Raw genomic sequence first — 19,488 nt, 5'->3', positions numbered from 1 at the left:
CAGATGATGTGAGACAATATAGACAGTACGAGTATTAAATATGAATACAGAATATATGACAGATCAGTTATGTACATAAAGTGTTAGAGTACATGGTAGTGCAAATAACAATATTGTGCAATATTATGCTTTTTGTACAATATACAGCAATAGTGTGTGTAACATATACGGACGATGTGATGACTGACAGTTCTGATAATGCAGTACTTATAGATAAGAAGCAGTGAATATAATTATGGTGAGTTGTTAATCAGGGTGATTGTCTGGGGGGAAAAAACTTTTCCTATGTCTGGCAGTTTTGGTAAACAGAGTTCTGTAGCATTTGCCAAAAGGGAGGAGCTGAAAGAGGTTGTGTTCAGGGTGCGAAGGGTCAGTAATGATTTTTCCTGCCCGGTTTCTGGTTCTTGTGTTGTACAAGTCCTGAGGAGTGGTTAATTATTTTTACTGTTGTTTTAACTGTGCGTTGCAGTCTGTTCCTGTCTTGTTTTGTTGCTACTCCAAACCAGATGGTGATGGATGTGCACAGGACAGATTCAATGACTGCAGTGCAGAACTGCAACAACAGCTCCTGTGGCAGACCAGACTTCCTTAACTGACAGTGTGATGTTATTCATGCCAAAAAGAAAAGGAGAATCACAGATGAAATACAAAAAAAAAAAAAAAATGACACAGCAACAGTGTGCTGTACTGAAAAGAAGTCAAATCTCTAAAAGCATCACACATGTTTAAAGCTTCCTTTGGATATAACAGGTCTTCTGTTCATTACAACTACATGTGGGGAAAACAAGGGGTACATTCTTCCCTACAAAATCTATCAAATGAAACGTTTTCAGAATAAAGGTTTAATTTATAAACACAGATACACTAAAAGAATTCATGTAGGTTTTCTACAAAACGTTTTACAAGACCTGTTATTGAACCGCACAATCAGCTCTTGAGTTTAGAGTTGACGTATAAACGTGTTAAAGAGTCTTTCATGAAGAGAACTATTCATTTGGTGGTCGTTATCAGATGTCCTGCGCCATAGTGTCTGGCTTCACACAGTGAACACTGAGCGCACCGTGTCCGCACTGTGGGAGCGGAAGAGCAGCAGGTTCATGTTGTAGATCCGCTCACTCTTCTGCACACACACACACACACACGGTTATCTGGAGCAGGTAAAGAGAAGGTGAAGGTGTCCGGGTGTAACTGTGTATCGTGGACAAGCGGCTGTAGTCGGATCTCGCTATGGACCAGAGAGACTCTGCGCCTGAGAGCTGGGAGGAGGACGATGTGGAGGCCCAAGCGGACACCGAGCTCCAGTCTGCCTTCATCGGCCTCAACGTCAACGCACCAGAGTTTGTACCGTCTTTTGTACCCAGAGCGTCCCCACACAGCACCGGGTCCCACGGTAAACACACACACACACACACACATACACACACACGGTCCTGCTCGGTGCTAACAAAGTTATCGTTTCAGGGAAAAGCTGCAGTCTGCAGTGAGCTAGTTAGCTTTAGCTGCCACGCTGAACAGCTGTCAGGGGTTTGACAAACCGGGAGATTTTACAACATTGCGACAGTTAGCGCACTAATTGTTGTGTGTTTGTGTGTATAATAATTATTAAAGAGATTAATGAAAGTGGTGGCTTGTGTTAACGTGTCACGTTTATTTTGGGTTGGGGGGAAAATGGCTACTAAAGACTAGAGACGACGTCAGCTGTGGACTTCAGTGATTACTGTATTTACTTTTACAGCGTTTAGCAGACGTCCTGATCCACAGTGACTTACACTTTTATCTCATTTTATACAACTGAGCAATTGAGGGTTAAGGGCCTTGGCCAGGGCCCAGGAGTGGGACTCGAACTCACAACCTTCTGGTTGGTGATACAGCGTCCCCAAGTGAAACAGTTTATAGTTTATTGTACCTTTGTGTTTAAGTAATGTCAGTAATTACTTGTCAGTAAGTAATGTCAGTAACATTGTCCATTATGTCCACTGCCAGATTTTGTTTCTTTATGTCTAACTCTACCCACACACACACACACACGCGCGCACACACACACAGCAGGGATTTATTTACTTGGTTCAGATAAATTACCATTCGCAAATGTATATTCTGTAAAGTCCTCTTTAAGCCCCCTGTTTACACACATTATGGTGACTCTGACACACAGATCGGATCTGATACCAGTCCAGGATTTTGGGGGCAAATCTGGTCCAATTACCAATTTTTACTATAAGATCAGTACAGCTCTATTTCAAGTGATTTTCTTTTCTAATATAATTATTTGCGATTTTAGTACCTTCATTGTTTTCATCTATCATTTTTTTCTTATTATCAGTATTATTTATCATCATGTATGCATTATATAGTAGTCTTAGTTAAATTGCACTTGTACTGTATCTTTATGTAATTTTAACTTTGTTGTAAGAATACCTAAAATGGAAATGAATTTTCCAGAATTTATTTGCATGTCACATTAGACTGAGTTAGACTGAGATCTTCTTGCATGTCACACTTTTAACAGCATGCATCTTGTGCTCCGAAAACTTAATCAGAATCAGGCTTATTGGCCAAGTGTGTCAGTTTGTGACTCTCAAAGGTACAGACATAAATAACACAATACTATACAAGAAAACAATGCAGACGATGAGATACAATATAGACAGAATGAGTATACAACATGAATATAGAATGAATAAAATATGAATATAGAATATGAACGATCAGTTATGTACATAAAGTGTTGGGATGCGAATAACAATATTGTGCAATATTATGCTTTTTGTACAATATATATCAGCAGTAGTGTGTAATATACAGATGATTTGATAATGCAGTACTTATGATAAGCAGTGAATATAATTGTGGTGAGTTGTTAATCAGGGTGATTGTCAGGGGAAAGAAACTGTTCCTGTGTCTGTCAGTTTTAGTAAGCAAAGTTCTGTAGCACCTGCCAGAAGGGAGGAGCCGAAAGACATAACAGCAACTATCATACAAATTAAGCAGTACGTTGTTCTCTCTTTAGGTCCAGACACGGTTACCAACATGGAGGTTTCTGAGCCAGTAGGTAAGTACGCTTTAACTTTAAATTTATTACAATTTAAAGTGAACAGAGCTAACGGCTTGTATTTTTCCCCCCAAGTCAGGTAGTACAAATGAGAGTACTGGTATTTCTACCAATTATGGTGTTGTAGTACTGCCATTAGTGTTAGTTCAGCTATATAGAGACCAACTGGATGTTGTGCAGCTTGGCTCATGTAACAGACTGTACATGCTCAGGTTTCATGCCTTGTCACTGCTCAACTCCTGCACCTACAGCCAGGGACTGAAGCTCTCATAAAAAACAGCAGTGTGATATTCATTACCAGAATGACATGTTTGCTGATCTTTATTGATCAGTTACAGAACTCATTGCTTAGTGATGTCTGATAAGTAGACAGTTTTATCATGAACAGACTGTTCATGATTGTCCTACAGATTTGAGGAGCACAAATATATTCTTATCTTTAAAGTCCCAGAGAGCAGTACTGGCCATGCTCCTCGGGAGGTAGGGTTGGTATTCTCTCTGTCTCCCATCAGTCACAGAGACACTAAACAATCAAGCCTTTGCCTTTCCTGGTTGTTAGCTGTCCCATTAAAAGGGAGAACTGGCTGATGGGTAGGAAATGGCCAGGACTAAAAAATAATTTATTATTAAATCTGTCTGCAGCCAGTTCACAGAGCATTTAAATAAACTGCTTACAATTTGCCCTGGATTTCTCCGAGATATTAAATATGTTTGTATACATGGAGTTACCAATGCCAGCAAACATTTACTCCACAATCTGCTTTCATTATTCACTAGTCACATTTGCCACCGTGTGCCTGAGAACCAAAACATATTTTTTTATTAAATTAAGCAGCTCTTGCAAGAGCAATGATAGTCCAGTAGTTGAACGTGCATTTTCATTGTGCTGTTAAATCACCCAACATCCACTCAGACCTGCTCTACAGGTTGATATGCAGTGGTAGGTGTGTCTCGGCCCACAGCTTGTCATGTAAGTGCTTAATTATTCTGGTTCACGGCAAATAGAGATGTATCTATGAGATCAACTGGCTACTCAAACCGCAACAATGCTGAATGTAGACTCTTGTGTCATTTATTCACTCCAGTAAGAAGGCTGTATATGTAAATGTATAGGAGACATAAAACAACTATAATGAATCAGTAACAGCAGAATAACTTAAAAAATCTGCTTGTTAAGATACACATGTTGTGTATCATAGACACAGAACTTTGTAAAAAATAAATACATAAATGACATCATGTTAAAGTTGGTGTCATTGTGCCTCCAGCCGCTGTGGAGAATGGGGAAACAGATACTGGCACTGCCGAGTCGTGGGAGGAGAAGGGTGAACCTGATGAGGTGGAGGCAGCCGGTGGAGTGATGGAGGAGATTGGATCTGCTAGGGAAGAAGCCCAAGATGAGATGATGATGGAGGAGGATGAGGAAATGCCTGTCCCTAAACTTCCTCCTCCTCTCCCAGATGCTCCAAAGAAGGAACATGTTAATGTGGTATTCATTGGACACGTTGGTGCGTCTGTGTACATAATCTTCAAAGAAGCCACTTCATTTTTCGAACTTTATTATTATTGTTTTTTTTCATGTATTTTTTTTCTTCACAATTTTATCTTGTGTTTTTCTTCCGTTTTTATGTTTTAGATGCTGGCAAGTCAACAATCGGTGGCCAGATCATGTGAGTCATGCGGCCTTTACATTTTCTGTTTAAAAACCTGTTCATTAAATGAGCTAATCTGTAAAGTATTAACACTAAGCTTTTTCTTTTAGGTATTTAACCGGCATGGTGGACAAACGGACCCTGGAGAAATATGAAAGGGAAGCAAAAGAAAAGAACAGGGAGACATGGTAAAAAATACTGTCATTTATTCAGACATTTTTGTTAATGTTCTTCAGTATTTGCTGCTCAGATATTTTGTGGCTGCTCAGTTACATTTTTATCATATTTGAATACATTTTCTTTACAGGTATCTCTCATGGGCATTAGATACAAACCAGGAGGAGAGAGACAAGGGGAAAACAGTAGAAGTCGGAAGAGCATATTTCGAAACTGAGAAAAAGCACTTTACCATCCTGGATGCCCCGGGCCATAAAAGCTTTGTGCCCAATATGATTGGTGGAGCCTCACAGGCTGACCTGGCAGTGCTGGTTAGTTCCTTACAATTCTAGATATTTTACTGCTGACCGCTTGCTGCTGAAATATCCAGGTTGTAGTCAGGAGACGGAATGTCTGCTAGTTAGACTGAGGTCTTCATCTTCTTTCAGTAAAATGTCAGGAATTCTGTTCACTTTTGTTGCAGCAAACTATTGATTTATCCGTCAGCTTCACAATCTCTATAAAGGTTATCAGGGCTTCGGTTTGTTTTTTTTTCCTCCCACCTTGTTTTTTTTTTTTTTGGTAGATATTTTCATTCTTGTTTTTAGTGGGATTTATTCTTTTATTCTGTCTTCTCAGGTTATCTCTGCCAGAAAGGGCGAGTTTGAGACAGGCTTCGAAAAGGGTGGTCAGACCCGTGAACACGCCATGTTGGCCAAAACAGCTGGAGTCAAACACCTGATAGTCCTCATTAACAAAATGGACGATCCCACAGTGAACTGGAGCTTGGATAGGTAAATACATCATGTTGATTCATGCCGGTAATGAAATTAACGGCGTAGCAGCCTCAAAGTGAAATATGAGAGTTCAGCTTTTGACATAAGGTCATTCAGTGGCATTTTACTAAACAATCTTTTCTCTATTTTATGCTAGATATGAGGAATGTAAAGAGAAATTAGTGCCATTTTTAAAGAAGGTGGGCTTTAATCCAAAGAAAGACATCCACTTTATGCCCTGTTCTGGACTGACAGGAGCCAACTTAAAGGAGCCTTCTGAGATGTGCCCCTGGTACACGTAAGTGAAGCTTATAACACTCTAACTTACATCGTGGAACAGTAAACAAGTGGATTCAGGAGTGTTGTGAGATTTATTCCTAATGATGCCACACCTATCTAATTCATAAGATTATGTTTGGATTTCTCTGTACTGTCTGCTAACCTTCTCGTAGTAGCAGCGTTTACAGATGTAGTATAGGCTCATACAATCATGTGCACAGTGATGATAACAGTAACAGGTAAAATACAGAATTTTGGCAAATAAGTCAATTTCTATTGTATGAATGAATTCTTTTTTTATTTTTTTTTATTTTAGGGGTTTACCATTTATTCCACATCTGGACAGCTTGCCAAACTTCAACCGATCAACTGATGGTCCCATCAGATTGCCTATTGTAGATAAGTACAGGGTAAAGCTCATTTTTCTAGATATTTATGTGTAACTGTATAAATATAGGCTTGATTTTGTGTGTAGATGTTGAGATTGAAAAGAAACGATTCGGTGAATAATAATAGTTTACACAGAGTATTTTTCTGATGTTGAAAGGTCATTTGAGCAAAAGGTTTCTGAAAGTAGAACATCAGCATGTACCAGAAGCAAATAAAAACATATGGCTCAGGCCATCCTTAAAAATATTTTGGTTTGCAGTAACAGTTAAAAAAAAGGGGGGGGGGGGCAGTAGGTAGGTCTATTTTTATTTTTTTTCAAGTTTCAATGTAAAAAAAAAAAAGTACAATTTTGGTGTTGATGATTACGTAGGTATGAATTTAAACAAATTAGCATATCGTGATGTCACTGACTGGGTCTTCAACCCGTGCCTTCGGGCGCATCATCGCAAACCTTATTTTGATGCTGGACACAGTTTCTCCAGAACTTTGTGCCAAGTTAAAGCGGTGTCGAGTTTTAATTAATTTATTTAGATGTATTACTGTGCCTGAACCCGTTAATATTATTTTATTGCCTTCGTATTAATTGTTTGAAGAGTAAAAAAAACCCGCAAATTTACAACCGGCAAGTCGGTCGGACTTAAAGCAAAAAATAAATAAATAATTGAGTCGGCCCTAAATTGACCGGGTCAGTCGGGTTACGGCAAACAAGAACATTTTTAAGGATGGCCTGAGGTTGTGTCACTTTATCACACAACTCCACCTGTAAAAAAGTGAATTGTAATGGCATTAAACACAACCATGACAACAAATAAAAAACAAAAACGTTCACCTAATGGCTCACCATACATCCAAGCGCAGTCAAATAAGAAAATTAGTCATTTGAGTTCTTTTTATTAATGAAAATCACAATGGAGAGTCTGCATTACTCAATGTGAGGAATTTGGGATGTTCCTTAAGTAGATGTTGGCAAATCTTCCATTAGAGTGAGTATTATAAATCACTAATATTGTGTTTAAAGTTTTATGCTGGTAGAGAGGTGTCTCAAGCCAGAGACATAAAGATGAATCTGTGTAAACTCTCAGACATTACACTCACAGACTCCTTTTTTTCTCTCTTCATTTTCTCTTCAGGACATGGGCACTGTGGTTCTTGGCAAATTGGAATCAGGGACTATTAGCAAAGCACAACAACTTATCATGATGCCAAATAGGGTAAGATTATAAGCAATAGAAACTTTAAGTTCTCAAATTCTCCAAATTCAAAATCAAGGATGTCAGCGGGTAACTGTGACGTGCGGTGATTTTCCAGCACACTGTGGAGGTACTGAGCCTACTGTCCGACGATGTAGAGACAGATGATGCAGGACCTGGAGAGAACCTGAAGCTCCGTCTCAAAGGCATTGAAGAAGAGGAGATTCTCCCTGGCTTTATCTTATGCAATGCAGAGAATCTCTGCCACTCAGGGCGCACGTTTGACGCCCAGGTAGGGTGCTGATTGTAGTTGCTAGTTGTATAAACAGCTTTCCATGTTTTTGTCTTCATTCCTCGTACTTAATGGATTTTTTTTTGCTGTTGTTGTTTTACAGATTGTCATTATTGAACACAAATCCATTATATGTCCAGGTTACAATGCAGTCCTTCATATCCATACTTGCATAGAAGAAGTTCAGATAACAGTAAGGACCTGGTGGCTTTCTTCTTGTTGGATGTATAAAATATTTATCTGTATTTATTATGCGTTAAATAAATACTTTTGCTTGAAGGCCTTAATCTGTTTGGTGGACAAGAAGACAGGAGAGAAGAGCAAGACGCGTCCTCGCTTTGTCAAACAAGACCAAGTGTGCATTGCCCGTCTCCGAACAGCAGGAACCATCTGCTTAGAAACGTTCAAAGACTTCCCGCAGATGGGCCGTTTCACTCTGAGGGACGAAGGTAAGAGCTTATTAACTCGGATCAATAAATCCTTTGCTTCTATGTACTTTTCACACTGTGGTGATAATGCCAAACGTATTGGTTTGTTAATTTGCTAAGAATATGTAAGTTATATTTTATACTACTGATTCTGTCTTTAACTAATTTTGGGGTTGCATTGTTGAAATCACCTGAATGTGTGGTGAATGCAGTTGTCCATGAAAGTCTGAAATTTTTCTTTGCAGGTAAAACCATCGCTATCGGCAAGGTGCTGAAGTTGGTGCCAGAGAAGGACTGATTTCACACTGAAGGACTGATCTGCTGCACTGTGGATTAGGAGGAAGGATGCAGCGACACACCAACCAGATTCCTCCAGTCCGCTCCATTCTCTTATTGTGGATAAAACAAAAGAGAAACATTTGAAAAAGGACAATAACAACATGACAGTATGTTTTAAGAAGAACAATATTATAGATAAAAGCTCAGTGTGACAGCTTTCTCATATTGAGAGCTCAGCTATGCCACTCATGTAGCCCAATTTTAAAGCCAACCCATTTCCACAGGCCCATATTCAACTACAAAATGGATGCAATCATGTTAGAGACTATTGGCTTTTTAACTGCCCTCATGTTTGAAGGATTAAGCCATTCCTTTGTTAGCTGTCCTTAAGCAATCTGGAACTGACGGCGGACATAGATTTATTTTGAAAGTGTGATCTCAAATCTTCACCAAGGTCAAACTTGTATCGATAGTTAGACATGTATAATTGGTTGAGTGTGAATTTTTTTTTTTTCCTTCCTTTTTTTTCACTCTCGGAAGTCTAACCCCACCAGTACTGCTCTGGGGTCCATGTATGTAATCAGTTTGTATAACTGTCTTCTTTTACAGTTTTACACTGCTTGAGGACATGAGCACTGGAACAGCTTGGATCCTTCCAACATTATGTTAAGGCTTTGGTTATGATTTCTCTTTGCATATCTTATATCGTTCTGGTCTTCTCCTAGAGCAGATCTTTTAGTTTATTCTTTATGACTGAAATCAGTAAAGTTGTGACATGGACTATGCGCATGCATTTCAGGAAATGACTAGCAATTTTTGAAGAAATGCGCAATTACAGTCAAATATTATCGATAATTGTAGCCTGCTGTAAATGAAACAGGATCAGGCTTATGCACACAATAACTAGTCATTGCTTCATCTAAAAGTAATCGCATTCGAATAAAAATAAATAAATAAAGGAACTGTGATGTTACAGTTTCTCACACTACTCAACATCTGATCCAGTTTTACATACTTCTGTGGCAATGTCAGCATTAACTATCCAACAAAATAAAAACACAAATTGTTCATCTCATCTTTATTGTTGAATTGTTATTATCTTGAATTCATGCTATATTCCTAATCAGACATGATTGTCTGTTAAATCCTTCAGCTTTGGGTAAAGTCCCTGCTTAAAAGGCTTTTGCTTAAATTCAGTGTCTCAGTGAGGCCGTCACTGCCATGGACACCATTCTGAAGACTCCCTCAGTTGGTGTTTTGATGATAATTGAACTAATCAGACACTTCTGTCTTAGGATATGACATGGTTTATATCAGTTCTTCTGCACTGCTCTGTCACATGGATCTCTTGGCTGAACTTGTGCACAATATGCACTTATTCCTACAATATGTATGTGTGCATAATGCTTATAAATGCTGGCGCACTGGTGTTTGGGAACCCAGTGCAAAGTGATGTAAAGGGATGTTTCAGAAAACAAGCTTTCTAGGAAAACTAAATGTTCTGCAAAGATATGACCATAAAAGTGCGAGGAACCAAAATGACACGTTCCCAAAACTTTTGATGAAGCAGAACTGCTAGCTGGTATATCTGGTGACAGGAAGGGAATTCAAGTCTCATTCCTTGCCTCCTTGTTGAACTTTTATTTTGAAATTGGCTTAATGTATCCGGAATTTACTTCTACTGTTGATGCTAGTTTCCCTTTGTTGGCGATTTGAAATTTTAACTCCCAATATCTGTCGCTTTAATTAACTTTTTAATGTACTTCAGTAGTAAATGATTATTTAGTATTAAATTATCAAGATGGCGAGAAGAAGCTCCATGAAGGGTTAAAGATTTCCAGCCAGCAATAGTGTAAAATGGCAGTGCTCACTTGCGGCCCCTAGTGGTCAGAAAAATGCAGGCTTATGTAACATTGTTTTAAAAGACAGCACTGATTATTAAAGGCCAATTTGTCTAGTATAGAGATTATTAAAATGTCCTGCTTTACTTGCTGTTGTTAGGACTGTATGAGTGGAATTGCCTATTACATAGACTACTCAAAGCAGCCATTACAGGTAATTACAGTTAAACAACACAAGCATTGCTATGTAAAAGACCTCATCTCCCAAAATAGTTTTTATTTCTTAGCCATAAAAAAATGCTTCTTAATGAACATGTTAAATAATAAATCTGTACTTCAAGAAAACGTTAAAGGTTATTCATGTAGATAAATTATAAGGCATGAGGTGTTGAGACAATGTGAAGGGTAAGGTCCTCTGATTCTGAACTTATTCAATATTTAAATTAAATTATATATTTTTTAGTCAGGGAATATAATCTATCTACCTTTTTAAAGAAAGACAATATTTTATTTTATTTTATAATGTATCTACCTTTTTAAAGAAAATACATTTAATTTAATTTTATTTTATTTTGCCTGGTTTCGTCACCTAAAGCATAAGGAAGTTTATCTCACGCATGCGCATTGCGTTTCTATCACACACGTGTACCATGGATCCCACAGTGGGAGATAAAGTGTCCCTGGACCAGTTTCAGGTATTATTCCTTTAATTTAGATGTTTATAAAATGTAATCATCGATTAGGCTCGTATAGGCTTCTATTTTTATTAACATTTGGCTTTAAAGGGCATAGAACCAAGCTAGCTAAATGAAATGTAGCCTCGTTGAGTCGTGTAGCCAAGTAGCTAACGTAGATTTTGCTAATTGCATATATTATAAAATGATGTAGCATTTTGGCTCTTTTCAGGTTTGCTGGAATTTCTTACACACACACACACACACACACACACACACACAAAACCACACACTTAAAACGACTAATGTTCGTAGTGCAGAAATCAGTAGTTATTAGTTATTTGGTTCTAGAGAAATCAGCTTACTATCAAAGGCTTTAGACACTGATTCAAATTATAATGAAAATATTTATAATAAGACTTTTATAACCTCCTTTCTAAAAGGAGGTTCAATAGGATAGAGTCAGTATAAGAGGCCTGATTACATACAGTACTCCATGCTGTGGCCACCATTTTAACAGACAAGTTGTCTTTATTCCTTTACACAAAATAAACTGTGAACCTGCAAACATTTATTCTGCTCGAAATCACTTCCTGTACAGCATCTGGCTGTAAATATGTATAACTCCAAGTCTGTCACTGACCATTAGGAAAATAACAGTAAAGTTAACATTGTAAAGTGAACTTGAATCTAATGAAGTGACTTTCTATCCTAACAATGATATGGCTGCTGTGTGACAGTCAGTATGGATGTTGTGTAGTTCTGTAAAGATACTGAACAGAGAATTAGACAAGATGGATAGATAGATACTTTATTGATCCAGGAGGAAATTCAAGCATTATATTATTGTGATATGTACAAAGGAACAGAAAAAAAAAAAAACATTCCTGTTCCTCACATGAGTCTGATGATGCTGACGTGAAAAATAAATAAACTTTGAGTTTAATACACACTTGCCTCAACCCGGTCAGTGTAATTAAACAATATGAAATGGTCTTATTTATTTCTTTACAACTGTTTCTTTAAACGTAGTCTGCACTAAATTGCTGATTTTTTTTTTACCAGAATGTTGCTTGAGCAGCTCAGTATCTAAAGCGGGTTTAGTAATTTAACAACAGCATTAAGAACATTTTTAGTAAGATTAAAGACATTATTAAACTGGCTATTGATTGCAGGTGAAGAAAGCTGTGCAGGCATTGCAGGCTTATTTGAAGAGCACCTCGAGTAAGACGCTTCTCGATGAAACTCAACAAATGTGTCTTCTCCTTACTTTCTGGAAGATCCCCAGTAAGGAGCAGACCATTCGCATGTACGTTTCTCTTGGACATTTTTCCTGCTCTAAACTGTGTTTAAAATTGAATAGTGAATCAGAAAGCATACCATCATGGTTTCTGTTTTCAGCTGTCTTGTGGCATACAGATTTACAGTTTTTTGCTTTGACATGAATCTCGTTAAGCTTTATATATTTAAACAATGTCCTGCTAATTTCCTCAGTCCTCTGCCTCATGCTCTCTACAACGAGTCAGTCGAGGTTTGCCTCTTCACACGGGATGAACCCAACATGACTCCAGATCAGACAGAAAGGTTCTACAAGAAATTACTCACACAGAGTGGGGTCAAGTTTATGCCTCAGGTATGTGATTTTTTTTTCATTTGTAGTGTGAATTATGGGATAAATTGGCACTCCAGCAAACCCTGTCCTCTTTCATTGGAGGATTTGGGTAAAAGTAGTGCAAGAGTGACTCAGAGTATATCCAGATGAGCTTCTGTCACTGTTGGAGCTCGTCCCTACAACCTCTGAAACAGTCCATAGCCAAGGTTCTCACTTACAATCCTAAAGCCCTGCACTTTCTGAGATTCTTCTGCTATAAGACATCAATATAAAGTCATCCATTAATTAATGATTTAATAAGCTGGTCCTAGTGTGTTGAGAAAACACTAACCAGTGCAGTGCATCTGGGCTTTAGACCTGGGATTGAAAACCGACAACATTTGAATGGCTTGGGCTACAGGTGGTGATTAAATATTTGACTTGATTTTCTCTTTTTTTTTTTTTTTTGGTAGGTGATTCCTTTCAAAGTACTGAAGACTGAATATAAGCCATTTGAAGCCAAGAGGAGACTGCTCAGCAACTTTGACATCTTCCTCGCAGACGCACGCATTCGCCGTCGCTTACCTTCCCACATTGGGAAACATTTTTATTTGCGGAAAAAGTAAGATGATTTACTGTCTTGACTAAAGTGTTTGTAATTTGATCAGACTTTGAGTTAATGTTAAGAAAAATAGTTTTTTTTATTCTTCATTAAGCTCATGAGTAGGCCCACAAGTGTCACTGTCACAGTCATTAGACTAGATAGTCACGTTAGACAAAATTGATACTGTAAGACCCAACCGGAAAAATGTCCATATAAAACACGTGTACCTACCACAATTCAGATTTTTTAATATATTAGGACTAAACTATAGTGGTACTTGGCAGAATTCCTGATGCCTTCAATCTTTACAAGAGTTCCTGGATTACTAGTGCCACAAAACAGCCCATCGCCATATTTTACACTGGCTCTGAGTCCAGCTCTCTTTCAATGGCAAACATGGTGAAAGTGTGCAGTGTTTCAGTTCACCTCAGGTCATGTGTACAAATATAATCAGAATGTAGCTTGGTGCACGTCATGCACAGTTTTATAGGTTTGTCCCAGAAATGGATTTTTAATGCAGCTTTACAAAACAAACACAATTTCTCATGGTGCAGGAAAAGATTGTGTTTCTGGAACAGTCCCTTTCATTCGACATTGAATTTATCACAGTGCCTTTAAAGATAATGATGTAAGTATAATGTTAGGTTTATGTAGTGGTAAAGAACTGTAGAATTATGATGCTAGTTATTCCACAATCAGATATCCTTGTATAAAGATGTATTCTGTTTCTTGCTGTATTGCATAATTGGTGCAACATCACCTTATTCGTTTGACATTAATAGTCTAGTTGTACATTTTAGGGCTCCATTGTCGGTGGATTTGAGGAGCAAACACCTGGCCAGAGATTTGGATCGGCTTGTTCAGGGCACAACCCTCAGCGTCAACAAAAAAGGCTCCTGTTGGTAAAGTCACAGTTTCCTGTTTACTGTCAACAAACGGCACTCCAGCAAACTCGTTCCAGCTGCTTTGGTGTTGGATCAGGGTTAACATGGTGCCAGAGTAACTCAGAGCGTATCCAGATGAGTCTCTGTCCATTGGAGCTCGTCCCTACAACCTCTGAAACATGAATGTTTGAGTTAACTTTCCTATTATCCATTGTGCTTATTGATGTTTTATTCCTGTATTGTTAGCCTGGTGCGTGTAGCACACTCGAGGATGACCACAGATGAGATTGTTGAGAACGTAGTCACAGCGGTTAACACCATTTCTCAAAAGTTACATTTGGTGAGCTGGGGGCTTTTATACATGGAATGGGTTGGATTCTGATTCTCATATTTTGAAGGTGTACTCAAGTCCATGATTGCTTTCATTTATTATTTGAACAGAAGGGAAAAAGCATCAAAATCATCCACCTGAAAAGTCACACCTCTATAGCTCTTCCCATCTACACCTCTGATCTGAGCCACCTGACGCTGCTGGAGGAGGAACGGAAGAATGCCAGATTAGCAAAGGCAGGTATCTCTTTGCTTTAATTGAATCAGAATAATTTGAAGATTTTTCACTTTCTTTGGAGATGTCTTCAGTGCAGTTTGTCTCAAAGGCATGATTAGATATAGCATTGTCCAGGGAATTTCTTCATGAATGTTATGTAGTCACTGGTCCTGCCCTCAAACTGCCTTATCTTGTTTGTTCAAAACTTTAAAGTATAAAAAATGAGCAAAGCACACGGTCATAATAACTAACTGATATTTTACTTGATTTACAGGGTAAAAAGCGGAATCAGAGGAAACAGAAATCAGTGAACAATGATGATGCTAAAGATGGAAAAGCTGAGCAGGTTGTTGAGTCTGATGGTGAAGAAAAAGCTGAGGAGGACATGCCACAGCTGGTACCTATTGAGTCCCCAAGTAAAAAGCCTAAGGTGGAGGTAAGTCTTGTAAACTGGTTATATACACTCTTTCCACATTAAGATATTAAAAAAATAATAATATATATATATAATTAAAAAAAAAATTTTTTACACACCAAAAAGATCTCGTTTTATACATAGCATAGGGTTTACAGTGGCAGCTTGATGGAGCTGCGTTTATAAATCATGACCAATGTCTAAACCTCTGGGCAACTACCGCAACATAACTATAAACACAGTCCTAACACATACTAGGGCTGGGCGATAAAACGATAACGATATGTATCGCGATAGACACGTGATTGATATCAATAAAAAATGTGTTTGATAAAACGTTCAATATTTTTTACTCTTCGACGGAAGAAAACAGAGGTTGCGAAGCAAGTTTGGTTGCATTAACAAAGGCATTCGCTCTCTGGTAACCTAGCAACGCTAACAGCCAATCATGTAACAGTATCAAGTTTGGTTGTGCCATATCGTTGTCTCGTAATGATCTGCTGGATTCCTCTTCAGTAACCGGCAACTGATATGCAGAAAATGAGCGCAATAAAAAAGTGAATAGTTCAAGTATGATTAGAGTAATAATAACTTGGAGTTACTTTTTTATATTTCTGCAGGTTTTATATTGCAAACAATGTTACAGTACTGTATCAGGTTTGTTTTTTTATATTACAGATGTATCTCAATCTACCTCAGTTTTAGTTATGTTTACAAAACACTGCACATATTTTAAAACACTTTATTCACCAGAAGGTGAACAGCTAGTGAACTTCCTATCACTAAACCTGTACTGAATTCTCAGGTTTCACTGTTTATATTTAACACTTTACACTATTTTATTACACCTTATTAAGCATTTCTTACATTTTCTTTAATTTTGTTAAGAGATTAAGTGTTCAGACTTCAGACTTTAGACTTATGTTTACATTTTATTATTTGAGTTTTCCTGGTTGTTGACATTTCTGTCTTAATAAATGAGGGTATTATGATCAGAGGAAGGTTAAGTTTAAAATAAAAATGTTTAAATGTAATATAATTCTCTCCTGGTCCTTATTTTAAATGGGTCATAAAAAATCAATAATTATCAATATGACCGATATGAAACACTGATACACAGTTTTCAGCCATATCGCCCAGCCCTAACACATACTGTACACATGCAAAAGAGTGAAGTGGACGTTCTCCAACATGTATATTATTATCTCCATCTTTGTAGAAGTTTTTTAGACTTTTTTTTTTCTGTTGACAGGAGTCAGGAATGCATAGAAAATGATCAGACTGTGCTGTATTTATTGTGTTTGTCAGGTTTTCCTGATGCGTATGTATTGTATAAAGTGTATAAAATGTATTTTTTGCTATTATTCTGTAGGCCGCATCCAGAAAAGGGTCAAAGAAAGTGGCCAAGCCAGCTACGGAAAAAAGAGTGACCAAGCCGAAGCAAGGACAGAAGACACTGGGCAAAAAAGTACCCAAAACCCAACAAAAGAAACAGAAAAAAGTGTCCGTCTGAAAAGTGTTTGCAAATAAATCTTTTTTTTTTTTTTTCATTTTCAAATTTATCCATATTTGTTAGTTCAAGTTTCTCTGGTGTTTGTTTAGACAGGCCATAGTTAGATATGGCTACGGTCTAGATTTACATGAAATAAACAGTATTTACTCATTTGCTGTGTGTGTGTGATTAGTTGTTGATATGATTGTATACAGAATTTCATCCTTGACTTAATATGTCTCCACATTAGTTATTACTACAGGGTACATAGACAACACTTGTGTTGGTTTACCGGCTTTTTGTGACGTCTCTCTCCCCGGGGCTGTGTTAGACCAGCTGCTGTTTATCTACTCGCTTTATCTAGTTGACAGCAACTTGTTAGGCTGTCAGTGTGGTCACCTTTATGTGTGTATGTAAATTCTTTATGTTCACACAAAGCAAACATGCTTTATTTTTATTTTATAATAACCCCAAAAATCCTATCCAGGAGAGCGCTCGCATTTTGTATATTTCACAGACGTATTGCTCTGCATGACAGGATGCAGACGTTATTTGTTGAGTTCCAGGCCCCTCCCTCACTTTGATTACAGTGAGTACAAAATCAAACACACTGTCCACAAGGTTGGAGACACATAGAGCACGTTGTTGCTTTTGGATGTTCTTATTAAAGCTGATTAAGGGTTTGTGTAGGAGAAAAGACATCTGTTTCAAAGCTAACAGCAGATAAACAGGTAAGATGGAACTAGACATTTCTACTGCTGCTGTGAAATGTAGTGACTTTGATCATAAAATGTCATTAATGTCTTATTTCATGATTTTTCAAATACCCTAGAGATTTGCAGGGTTTGGTCAAGATGTCGTCTGCAGCTGAGGGTCCACAGAGCAGCATGAGGATAGATGGCTTAGTTCAGAATCCTTTTTATGCTGTGCAGGAGCCTGTAGCTGCAGAGCCAACACTCTGGACTTATTACAACAAACCTATCATTCTTTCAGCTATTGGAGGCCTGGCATTATGTACAGGCATTGTGTTGTACCTACTTGGTGAATTTGGAGTTACTGATATGCCACAAAGCGTGGGACCTGTTTGTCTGTCTGTTGGCATCCTATTCATTGTAGTTGCTCTAGTATTACTGCCCATCATAAAGGACAAGATAAGGCGCCAAGGACCGAAGACACGCCGCACGTTTAATATGGAACATGTGTGAAACATGAGCCACGGTGATCTATTAACCAATAATTACTAAATAACTACATTTATATAAAGCAGATAATGAACATACTAGAGAAAGCAGTAAAAACCCAAAGTGGCTGATATTTATCTTGTATATTTATTTCATGAAGTGAAGAACCTTTTTAATATGTAACTTCAAAATTGTTCATTTTAAGCTGATTCTTATTACGTTTCATTTCAACACATTGTAACAAAACAAAATGTAAAAAAGGAGACTACCTATTCAGTATAATTCAAATGGAAATAGAAATATTAATGGTTATTTCTAATTATTTTGGTGAATCCATAAAGAACCCCCCCCCTTTTTTTGCTCTCAGATGATGTTTTTTATTTTACTTTCTTGTAAATTGTTCAATTGCTTTACAATTGTTAATTATTTTAAATGTATGAAAACTTGTGGAGCCTCCTGTGAATATTCAGCAATAATGTCCCAGTTAAAAACTCTCGCATTTTAATGTAGCGTGATGATACCATAAGGCATAAAGGATAAAGGTGTAATTTGTTCATCTGATCGTTGCCAAAGCTTATCCCATACAGTGTACTTTGACCCCTTTTCAGAACATGTGTTTCTCTCAGAGTGGCTACATGGTGTACGCTATACTTGTGTCACTCATTCTACCTGATTTAGCAAAAAATATTAGTGGAGGAAAACAGCATCATAGCCATGGAGAAAAGTATTCAGGGAGTGGGTCGGTGCAAGTTCTCATTTTGGTTTGCTGTATTTCATGACGTATTGGGATTCCTGATCCTCTTGTCTGGTGTGTTTTGGGATATCTTCTTCAACGACCTTCTGATCTACTCTGGAGCTGTGGTCATTTTTCTCAGCCTTATCTGGTGGGTGTTTTGGTACACTGGGAACATTGAGGTGCCTCCTAAAGAGCTGGAGGACGACATCACTTTGTACAGAAGGACCAAGGGAATTTCTGGAGTGGTGCGCAAAGTCTCTGATCGTCTCTCAAATGGACTTAGTTCATTCAGGAAAATTGGGAGAGGCAATGCCCCAAGGGGGAACTCGCATCAAAAAGGCACCATCAACACAAATATCTGTATGATCTCCTATACAAACACTCAGCCACTGGGACCATCTAACAATCTGAACAGGGAACCGTTATCTATATAATCCACAGGTAAACAACTGATATATTATACAGCCTACAGACACTTTTTTGACACTAATTCCCACTAACATTGATCATATTTATTTGTCATCATGCCACTTTTGCAGTCTGTTAATTATTACCTGTACTGCAGCACCAGTCGGTTGCTTGATGGACTCAAAAAACGTTTACAACAGTTCTTTGCAGACTTTGCACTACAATGAACAGAACTGATCAGTTGTAATATCCACCTGTTTTCACAGCAGCGTGAAGAATACAGCCTCGGGAACCGCTGTGCCTGCAAGCAAGCAAATGATCGGAAGGAAATGTTGAGATATATTTCTAATTTCATCAGTGTTGTTTCTCTCTTTAATATTTATGATACTGTGTAAATGTTCTATTTAACAAAATATTGTCTGGGATGTATTTGTTGTATGATAAAGTGTATAGCACAATAAAACACGAAGTTAACTTAAATAACCAACATTTTTTAATTTACATTCCATCACTTTGACAAACAAGAGACATTTACAAAGAGAAAAATGACAGTAGCAAGACATTTCACGTGTCTCTGATTTTTTTTTTCCTCGTTCAAACAAGCAAGAAAAATAAAAGAAA

General features: G+C 37.8%; 2 protein-coding genes and 2 non-coding genes across 4 annotated transcripts; all 4 read left to right on the top strand.

Annotated features, from left to right (window-relative positions):
* Window positions 1-1,018: 1,018 nt before the first annotated feature.
* gspt1 (G1 to S phase transition 1) lies at window positions 1,019-9,569 on the top strand. The gene is made up of 14 exons (XM_027137715.2): window positions 1,019-1,390; window positions 3,011-3,052; window positions 4,321-4,560; window positions 4,689-4,722; window positions 4,815-4,892; window positions 5,012-5,192; window positions 5,500-5,654; window positions 5,794-5,934; window positions 6,232-6,325; window positions 7,436-7,516; window positions 7,614-7,787; window positions 7,891-7,980; window positions 8,068-8,236; window positions 8,461-9,569. Exons 1-14 carry the CDS (start codon window positions 1,228-1,230, stop codon window positions 8,511-8,513), a joined length of 1,695 nt encoding a protein of 564 aa, XP_026993516.2. The 5' UTR covers window positions 1,019-1,227; the 3' UTR covers window positions 8,514-9,569.
* A 1,361-nt stretch (window positions 9,570-10,930) lies between these two features.
* rsl1d1 (ribosomal L1 domain containing 1) lies at window positions 10,931-16,713 on the top strand. The gene is made up of 9 exons (XM_027137500.2): window positions 10,931-11,030; window positions 12,185-12,318; window positions 12,504-12,642; window positions 13,074-13,222; window positions 14,005-14,106; window positions 14,335-14,428; window positions 14,530-14,655; window positions 14,910-15,071; window positions 16,423-16,713. The coding sequence occupies exons 1-9, from the start codon at window positions 10,953-10,955 to the stop codon at window positions 16,561-16,563; spliced, it is 1,125 nt and encodes a 374-aa protein (XP_026993301.1). The 5' UTR covers window positions 10,931-10,952; the 3' UTR covers window positions 16,564-16,713.
* Window positions 12,690-12,817, top strand: LOC113637221. The gene has a single exon (XR_003439307.1). It is a non-coding gene; the product is annotated as a small nucleolar RNA SNORA55 (small nucleolar RNA).
* Window positions 14,143-14,271, top strand: LOC113637220. The gene has a single exon (XR_003439306.1). It is a non-coding gene; the product is annotated as a small nucleolar RNA SNORA55 (small nucleolar RNA).
* Window positions 16,714-19,488: the final 2,775 nt, after the last annotated feature.

The sequence above is a fragment of the Tachysurus fulvidraco genome, chromosome 8, assembly GCF_022655615.1.
Source record: "Tachysurus fulvidraco isolate hzauxx_2018 chromosome 8, HZAU_PFXX_2.0, whole genome shotgun sequence".
In the NCBI taxonomy this organism is placed as follows: domain Eukaryota; kingdom Metazoa; phylum Chordata; class Actinopteri; order Siluriformes; family Bagridae; genus Tachysurus; species Tachysurus fulvidraco.
Note: the sequence above shows the minus strand (reverse complement) of the source record. Positions and strands in the feature narration are given on the sequence as shown.

Bases quoted from the DNA above. Each gene is read 5' to 3' on its own strand.
- gspt1 (XM_027137715.2), top strand. From the start codon at position 1,228: ATGGACCAGAGAGACTCTGCGCCTGAGAGCTGGGAGGAGGACGATGTG. The intron at 7,981-8,067 runs GTAAGGACCTGG...TTTTGCTTGAAG, and splicing joins TAGAAGAAGTTCAGATAACA to GCCTTAATCTGTTTGGTGGA. The intron at 8,237-8,460 runs GTAAGAGCTTAT...TTTTCTTTGCAG, and splicing joins TTTCACTCTGAGGGACGAAG to GTAAAACCATCGCTATCGGC.
- rsl1d1 (XM_027137500.2), top strand. From the start codon at position 10,953: ATGCGCATTGCGTTTCTATCACACACGTGTACCATGGATCCCACAGTG. The intron at 12,319-12,503 runs GTACGTTTCTCT...TAATTTCCTCAG, and splicing joins AAGGAGCAGACCATTCGCAT to TCCTCTGCCTCATGCTCTCT. The intron at 12,643-13,073 runs GTATGTGATTTT...TTTTTTTGGTAG, and splicing joins GGGTCAAGTTTATGCCTCAG to GTGATTCCTTTCAAAGTACT.